The 9,701-nt window shown below is 31.5% G+C and overlaps 1 protein-coding gene across 1 annotated transcript; it reads left to right on the top strand.

Moving 5' to 3' along the window:
• Window positions 1–2,871: 2,871 nt before the first annotated feature.
• Window positions 2,872–9,701, top strand: LOC140061335 (phospholipase-B 81-like). The gene is made up of 10 exons (XM_072107847.1): window positions 2,872–2,979; window positions 3,828–4,050; window positions 4,222–4,450; window positions 4,902–5,060; window positions 5,193–5,334; window positions 5,880–6,080; window positions 6,436–6,573; window positions 6,970–7,155; window positions 7,487–7,590; window positions 8,036–9,701. Exons 1-10 carry the CDS (start codon window positions 2,928–2,930, stop codon window positions 8,204–8,206), a joined length of 1,605 nt encoding a protein of 534 aa, XP_071963948.1. The 5' UTR covers window positions 2,872–2,927; the 3' UTR covers window positions 8,207–9,701.

The following is a 9,701-nucleotide window of genomic DNA, read 5'->3' as shown; positions in this document are numbered from 1 at the left end:
TGCGTGCCCAGTTAGCAAATTATGACTACACTGATCATATCGAACACTGTGATGTAGAGTATTAATGATAATTATTGATGAGGTAGATATTAAAAGATGCGTGCATGCTCAGTTATCAAATTATGACTACACTGGTCATATCTAACAATGTGATATAGATTATTAATAATAATTATTGATGAGGTAGATATTTGAAGATGCGTGATCAGTTATCAAATTATGACTACACTGATCATATCCAACAATGTGATATAGGATATTAATAATAATTATTGATGTGGTAGATATTTACAGATGCGTGCCCAGTTAGCAAATTATGACTACACTGATCATATCGAACACTGTGATGTAGAGTATTAATGATAATTATTGATGAGGTAGATATTAAAAGATGCGTGCTCAGTTATCAAATTATGACTACACTGGTCATATCTAACAATGTGATATAGATTATTAATAATAATTATTGATGAGGTAGATATTTACAGATGCGTGCTGAGTTATCAAATTATGACTACACTGATCATATCGAAAATGTGATATATGATATTAATATTAATTATTGATGAGGTAGATATTTAAAGATGCGTGCTGCTCAGTTATCAAATTATGACTATAACACTGATCATATTGAACAATGTGATATAGGATATTAATAATAATTATTGATGCGGTAGATATATAAAGATGCGTGATCAGTTATAAAATTATGACTACACTGATCATATCCAACAATGTGATATATATTATTAATAATAATTATTGATGTGGTAGATATTAAAAGATGCGTGCCCAGTTAGCAAATTATGACTACACTGATCATATCCAAAAATGTGATATAGGATATTAATAATAATTATTGATGTGGTAGATATTTACAGATGCGTGCCCAGTTAGCAAATTATGACTACACTGATCATATCGAACACTGTGATGTAGAGTATTAATGATAATTATTGATGAGGTAGATATTAAAAGATGCGTGCATGCTCAGTTATCAAATTATGACTACACTGGTCATATCTAACAATGTGATATAGATTATTAATAATAATTATTGATGAGGTAGATATTTGAAGATGCGTGATCAGTTATCAAATTATGACTACACTGATCATATCCAACAATGTGATATAGGATATTAATAATAATTATTGATGTGGTAGATATTTACAGATGCGTGCCCAGTTAGCAAATTATGACTACACTGATCATATCGAACACTGTGATGTAGAGTATTAATGATAATTATTGATGAGGTAGATATTAAAAGATGCGTGCTCAGTTATCAAATTATGACTACACTGGTCATATCTAACAATGTGATATAGATTATTAATAATAATTATTGATGAGGTAGATATTTACAGATGCGTGCTGAGTTATCAAATTATGACTACACTGATCATATCGAACACTGTGATGTAGAGTATTATTGATAATTATTGATGAGGTAGATATTTACAGATGCGTGCTGAGTTATCAAATTATGACTACACTGGTCATATCGAACACTGTGATGTAGAGTATTAATGATAATTATTGATGAGGTAGATATTTACAGATGCGTGCTGAGTTATCAAATTATGACTACACTGGTCATATCGAACACTGTGATGTAGAGTATTAATGATAATTATTGATGAGGTAGATATTTACAGATGCGTGCTGAGTTATCAAATTATGACTACACTGATCATATAGTACACATAGTCCTATGCAATTAGATTGATTTAGTATAGTACTACATCATTTGTTATACAGTATTAAGAATGTTGTTTCAGTGTTATTAAAAAACTTATCGAAATTTTTTTTGAATAAAAATATTAGTATTGATATCTATAAATTTATATATTATAATAACATGCTAGATATTATAATAATGTGATCTTTATTACAACTAAGAAACAATTATGTACGAGGATTATACACACTGATAGTTCTCAGTTATCAAACAAGGCCACCAGCCATAAGTCGCGTGCTAAAACGCATAGTGATACAGACAGACCGACCGACCGACATAATGAACTATAGAGAGTACAAAAGAAAAAACGACTACACAATATAGCTCATAGCCATATACATAAAGAGTTACGACATTGAAGATTAGAAGCCATTTTTGTGTCAAAGAATTCGCACGCTGAGGGCGCGCACGTCTCTTTTATATAGCGATTTCCTGTAGTTTTCCATGCATTATTTTTAGATTTTGTTGTCCGTGAAATAACGCTTACATTCCGTTTTTATTTTAATAATTAATTTTATAAATGGTATTGATTTGTTAAAATTTATATATATTTTTTATAGTTAAAAAAAAAAAATGCTAGGGCCTACATGGAAGTTAGGATACATCAAAGCATGAACCAATACAAATTCACCCCTCTCTTTATACAGTATAGTATATGCTCTCCGCGTGTTTTTAATACAAACTTTCAGAGACTCGTTCATTATTTCATTTGTAATAATTTGCCTTTATTATTTTAATATTGTTCATACCCTATTCAATATATTAACAAATATATCCACGACACTTTATTATTTTATTTAGTCACCAAAGCATGCATTATGAATTGAAAATATTACATAATTGTTATTAATAGGACGTACTTATGGGTTTCGTTCCAAAATCAATCAATCGAACTTTATAATGTACTAGCGCACGCGCGCGCAATATTCTTAAGTTTAAAGTATTTTCTTGCTCCTATACTTTACATGAATTAACGGTGACAAGTTTGACACAAATTGATCTGCATATCACGTGACTATAATCCAATGTCGTAACTCTATATATGGCTCTGGGCTCTGATATAGTCGAGCGCCCTCTGTAATATTTGGCGGAGTCTAAACCACGTGACAGAGTGGTGGTGTATCAGGTGACTTTTTACAGAGAGAAAAACTTTTGACGTATCGACGGCTAACTAGATTAAAAAATGACACCTTTATTTGCGATTGTTGTATTGTTAGTTGTAATTCAATGCCAAGGTAATAAAAGCCTAGCTAGTTAAATCAAGGTGTCAGGTCCAAAAAGGCTGTACTTTTACTATTTTATCTTATTACTTGCCCTAAATAGGGAGAGCTAGGCTAGGCTAGGTCCAGGACGGTCACTCTTATTTAGCACTCACTGGCAGCAGCTAACTACGAGACTCAATATGTGAGGGCAGGCTTTAGGCCATAACTTTTAAATACAGTATACCTAGTAAGCCTAGCTAGCCAAGGTCCTAGCCTAAACTGAGAGCTGGCTAAGCTAAATAATTTTTGTTATTTTCTTATTAAATAATATATATATATAGTTATAGGCCTAGAGGCTATATTTTCTGATTATTAATTATATTTATAATAGTTAATAGTAATACTAGAAATAGAGATGTGTTGTACTTGCTAATTAGCATATTGTTCACATAAAAAGTTTGCCTTACAACTTCATTATAGTTTTTTGTATTCACTTGTGACTATCATTCAGAGCCAAGCACCTGAAGATTGAGTTCATACTCATGAAACAGCCTGTAGTGCAATAAAATGTTCAGTTGGTAATTTACTAGCGTCTTTATCATTTATTTATAATTATTATTATTATTGGCATGTTCAATGGCATTATTTATAAAATAATAAATGAGTAAAGACTTTAATAGACCCTAACTAGGCCTACAACAATGTCCACCACTGAAATAAACTAAATAATTGCATGGTCAACAATCCTTCTTTTGATTACATTATAACATACACTTTTCCTTACCTAACGAGGCCTAGCTAGGCCTATGTATATACCATTTAAAAAAACCATTTTTAATACTTATTTAGTAAACTTAATTATTTAAAATGTGCATTTTTAGGAGATACGGTAACCAAAGGCACTGTGTATGTAGATTCCGGTATATACACATTTAAAAGTGGTGTATTAGACAAGAATGGTGTAGCTTACGGTATTTACAATGACACACTAAGTACAACAGGCTGGGGTAAGCTACACATAAAAGCTGGGTTCTCAAATAAGAAGTACAGTGATAGTGAAATTGTGTATGCTTCTGGTTTTCTAGAGGGCGCTTTAACTTCAAAGTAAGTGTTGTAAAACGGTAATCAGTGATTTTTTTTTTTTATTTAAAATCTTCACCTATGCAGTTTTAACAACAGTTTTCTTTAAAAATTTCAAACTAATTAGTCGCACAGTATAATATAATTTGAAAAACAATTTCATTATTTTTTTTTTTTATTGTAAATTATTCTTAGGCATATCAAACAACACAGTGCTAACTTAAATGATTGGGTCTTCTCGTCGACAAAAAATCCTGACGTTTTCAGAGATCGTCTAAAAGATTTTTTTAGCAAACAGGATAAATGGATGAGAAATATGATTCAGGCAAACAAGAACGATCCATTCTGGAAAGGTATCGGCTTAATCACTGCCCAATATGATGGTCTTATTGAAGGATACAATACATTTCCATATCAGGAAAAGGTAAAATTCTATATATTTCATTTAATTTATTCATGTCATTGAAACATAAAAAAATACATATAATAATACAGAGAAACAAAGACACAGCAACCAATAGATGCACTAATTATGTTTAAATAACATAGTGTAAAACTGACTCGAAATAAAATAAAGATCGAAACATTGAATCATGGGTTGCCTCTTGTTATTTTGAGTCGGGAAAGAGACAGGAAATCCAAAAAGTGAATTTAATTGATTACCGACATTTCATCCCTATATTCTCAAATGATGAAACTTTTGATTTCCAGGAAGCTAGGGAGCTTTCGATTTAGGAGCTATGTATAATGTGTTGTTGGTCGTCGTCTGGAACTAGAATGAAGGAATCCCTTTTTTATGCAAAATGTATGTATCCCTATAAGTGTTAAAATATTATTATAAAATAATAATAATAAATGTTATTCTTCATTTTTAGTTAGATGTATTTGACTTCCAAATCTTGAATGGAAATGGTGATGTCATAGATCTAGAACATGTTTTGATGCCAGATAGTGTTCCCGATTGGAGGAAGATGACCGACGAGGAGTTTAGTCAGTTCATTGTGAAGAGTGGCCATTGCTCTGCTCTCGTAAAGGTACTGTATTCCTTACCAATTCTAGCACAGTATATGGTCTTTGAATCTTGTATACAGTATTCTTAACAATGAAACACTGTATTTCCATATTTTGTTCTTTATATTAAAATAATAAAATTGGTACAATTACAGGTGTTGCCAGGTTATGAGGATGTTTTCATGGGTCATTCTAGTTGGTTTATGTATTCTGCTACATTAAGAATCTATAAGACGTATGTCTGGCAATTACAGCAGACGGTTGCCAGTAATAGAATATCATTTTCAAGTTATCCTGGTAAAGTATTATTCCATTTTATTATCATTATTATATTATTATCATATTATCAAAAACTAATCTTTCAGTATCAAAATAAAGTTGAATATTCTACTTAAGCTTTGTCTAGTCACTATCAAACTTTATGTGACAAATGTGATGCACCCATATATGGACATGATGATGTCATATCACTACCATATTTGGGAATATCACTACCATATTTGGGTACATCACACTTTTTTTGTTAAACTAGTTTGATAGGGTAGACAGAGCTTTAGCAAATCAAAGGCAATATTTCACACTAACCAGAAACCATGAATGGAAAAATAGAAATACAGTACTGTATTTATGTGTATTAAAAATGTCATTCTGTCAAAAGTCTAGAGTTACCTAATAAGGACCCTTGCTAAATGCTCAGAATGCATTGCTTTAAACGCTCCTAGTTCATGGGGAATGGTACAATATTCGGTGTGGTAGCTATCAGCGATCGACTGTCTGTGAATGATCTTACCAGCAAAGCGAACAATGCCAATATACAAATATGTTAAAAATTATATTTACAGGTTATCTGGAATCTTTGGATGATTTTTACATCTTGGGGAGCAAGATGGTGATGCTTCAAACGACGAACAACGTCTTCAATTCAGAACTATACACGCATGTGAAGCCAGAATCATTACTAGCATGGCAGAGAGTCCGACTGGCCCATCTGCTAGCCAACAACGGCTCAGAATGGGCTGATATTGTTAGCAAGTACAATTCAGGTAATTCATTATTGGTAACTTTTATGTTAAGCTCTGTCTAAACTATCAAACTAGTTTGACAAAAGTGTGATGTGCCTATATATGGTAGTGATATGCTTAAATATGGTAGTAATATGACATCATCATGCCCATATATGAGGAGCACATCACATAAAGTTTGATAGTGTAGGCAGGGATTTAGATTTGTAGGCTTCACCCACAGGATAAAGATACTATATAAAGGGTTCGACTTAAGCCCAGACCAAAGTATATTAAAAGTAATGATGCTCAGATAAAAAATTCTATCAAGTTCGGTTTTGCAAACTGGAGCTAGAAAATGAACACATTTACATGAAAAGAATTGTTTTTATTCAAGGAACCTACAACAATCAATACATGATAATAGACAGAAAGAAGATTTCTAAAACACGGATAGATGATGGTGCATTGTGGGTAGTTGAGCAGATACCAACTCTTGTGGAATCAGGTGATCAGACTGCAATACTGAGAGCTGGTGAGTGTATTTGTAGTTTGGTTGGTAAAGCTTTATATGACAAAAAAAAGTGATGTGCCCATATATGTACATGATGATGTCATATCACTACCATATTTGGGTATATCACCACCATATTTGGGCACATCACACATTTTTGGTGAAAATAATTTGATAGTGTCGACAAAACTTAATTGTGGTAATTTTAAACAAATTTTTGTTTGATCCTTCATTAACAAAAACTTACATGTATACTTAACTAGTCTTAAGCTCTGTCTACACTATTACATTTTATGTGAAAACAAAATATGATGTGGCCATATATGTACATGATAATGTCATATCACTACCATACCACTACCATATTTGGGCATATCACTACCATATTTAGGAAACAAATACATTTTTTTTCTTTAGGATATTGGCCATCATACAATGTACCATTCTACGAGAACATCTATAAACTAAGTGGCTATCCCGAGGTCGTGAAGGAACGCGGTACATCTTACTCGTACCAGTTAGCACCGAGGGCAAAGATTTTCAGACGCGATCAGAGTTCAGTTGTTGATATTGAGTCATTTAAAGCAATACTAAGATACAATGGTAAGAAATGGATACAATTGAGTGGAGCTTCATTATTATGTAATTCACAGCCTCAATGGGACCTCCGTTGTGAAATCTGACATAATAAAGATATAATTAAAATCTCATCTATAACATACAAGCTCTTAAATCTTGTAATATATCTATATAATATTACTACCTCCAAGGTAAATAATTACCAATGAAGATTGCATAGTACACCTATATTACCCATGGGTAACTGATATGCTGCTATCACAATCCTACTACGATACTTTATCAATATGGATACACCTTTGTTGTATATTAATTTTTTAAAATAAATTTAATTTTATACATTATTTTTTACTAGATTACAAAGAAGATAAATATTCAGATAATGATTCATGTAATACGATTTGTTGCCGTGGTGACCTGAGGGCAAATCCAACTCCAAGTGGTTGCTATGATACAAAGGTAACAATAATTTTATTTTATTACTTTTGATTACCATGAATTATATTAAAGAAGGAGTTACTGGAGTATGTTAGTACTCCATAGATATTACTGTTAAACGAGAAACTTCTACGACATGAAACTTCCACGACATAAAACATCCGCGACATGAAACTTCTCCGAATTGGTTACATTGGCCGTTGTTGCGAAATAAAACTTTTGGCGAATTTGAAAAATAAAGTAAATACTGTTATATGTTATAAAGACGCAAATATATAAGCTATTAGTAGGCCTATACTATACGTTCTGAAAATTATTCGAGGCATGAAACTTTCACGAATTCCAATCACTTGTGATATTCTCGAAAGTTTAATGTGCGCGAAAGTTTCTGGTTTTTGCAGTATGCTTGTATTCACCTTATTATGCTTGTGTATTATGAGTCATAATTATACAATTTTTTGTATAGGTGACCAATATGGAAATGGCAGACAATTTTGTTGCTTATGCAATAAGTGGCCCAACACGAAGTCATGGAATCCCACCATTTAAGTGGACAACACAGTTTAACGTATCACACATTGGACTACCAGAAGTATATGACTTTGAGTTTGAAGAAATGAAGAATTATTTTGATTAAAGATACATAGTTATTTACAGTACTGTAGTACATTTGTGAAAAGCTCTTTTTTCAATTTTACATGTTACATTTACACAATAGTTCTTCTAGCTTCTTTTCTGCAATAGAAAAACTACTCAATTAATGATAATGGCTGAAAGCTGATTTATGGTATTAAAAATAGTTATTTCAAGTGTGCTCATTTGTCACTTTAGTATCTAACTTAGTTTCTTAAAGCCGGGAAGAGTGAAATTAAATTTAATTTCAGTCTTCAGGATAGTCGAATACTATAAAACTCTGTCTACACTATCAAACTAGGTTGACAAAAAAGTGTGATGTGCCAAATATGGTAATGATATGACATCATCATGTCCATATATGGGCATATCTTATTTTTTTGTTACATAAAGTTTGATGGGTTGTACTTTGCTGTAACTTCACTACTAATTATTTATAGCATAATAAATGTACTTTGGACATAAGTTAATGAATGATGACAATTGTTGAAACTGGCATATATATTATGATGTACAAACAAATAATGTAAACTGTTTAGTTCTTTATTGAAAAAGTGAAAAGAACAAAACAATAAATAATAATAAATAAACATCTAGGTATTTTTTAAAAAACTGGTAGGTCTATTACATACAAGTATTACCGATTGGATATTTAAACATTCTGTACTGATATTTTTTATTACAATAAATTGGACCTTGAAAACAGTATAGCATTCAACTTATTATTTTTTAATTACAGTAATTAGAACTTTGCGTCTTAAAACCGTACAACATTATGAGTAAAAACTGTGTCAAATACTCCCTTAAGGATCATACTTTGAACAGGAAAAAAGCATTATAAAATCAAGATGGTGTGAATCAGCTTAGCGGCGTGACTTTGGTGTTTCACCTTCTGAAGATAAAAATCTGACAACTACACAAAAGATGCATTCTGAATCTATACCGTGTACATGATGTAAAGTTTTTACAGTGTCTTGTGCGGCTAACTGCTATGAGCGCTGTCATAATATTATTTTTCTGATTTCCTGTAGTTAGATAAAGAATGTTTCAGACTAGGTCTGCTTAATTTATGAGCCAATCAGAATAGTATAAATTTGGTTGGAAACTTTTGGAGGCAACATTTGATCCTCCTCAGAAGCCCCTAATTTGCATGTCAAGTATAAGTAGTAAATGTTATAGATATTAAAGAAAAAGAGAAAATAATATGATAGTAGAAAGACGTATAGAGTATAAAGAAGAGAAAATAATATGATAGTAGAAAGAAGTGTAGAGTATAAAGAAGAGAAAATAATATGATAGTAGAAAGACGTATAGAGTATAAAGAAGAGAAAATAATATGATAGTAGAAAGACGTATAGAGTATAAAGAAGAGAAAATAATATGATAGTAGAAAGACGTATAGAGTATAAAGAAGAGAAAATAATATCATAGTAGAAAGAAGTATAGAGAAGAAAGGTCTAGACTGGTAGAAAGTTGTATTGTATCAATATGGAGTTACA

Source organism: Antedon mediterranea, chromosome 1, assembly GCF_964355755.1.
Source record: "Antedon mediterranea chromosome 1, ecAntMedi1.1, whole genome shotgun sequence".
Classification (NCBI taxonomy): Eukaryota; Metazoa; Echinodermata; class Crinoidea; order Comatulida; family Antedonidae; genus Antedon; species Antedon mediterranea.
The sequence above is the reverse complement of the archived record's forward strand: the minus strand, read 5'-3'. Positions and strand labels throughout refer to the sequence as shown.

Coding starts and splice junctions, on each gene's coding strand:
- LOC140061335 (XM_072107847.1), top strand. CDS start 2,928: ATGACACCTTTATTTGCGATTGTTGTATTGTTAGTTGTAATTCAATGC. Junction 2,980..3,827: donor AGTTGTAATTCAATGCCAAG/GTAATAAAAGCC, acceptor GTGCATTTTTAG/GAGATACGGTAACCAAAGGC. Junction 7,156..7,486: donor AGCAATACTAAGATACAATG/GTAAGAAATGGA, acceptor ATTTTTTACTAG/ATTACAAAGAAGATAAATAT.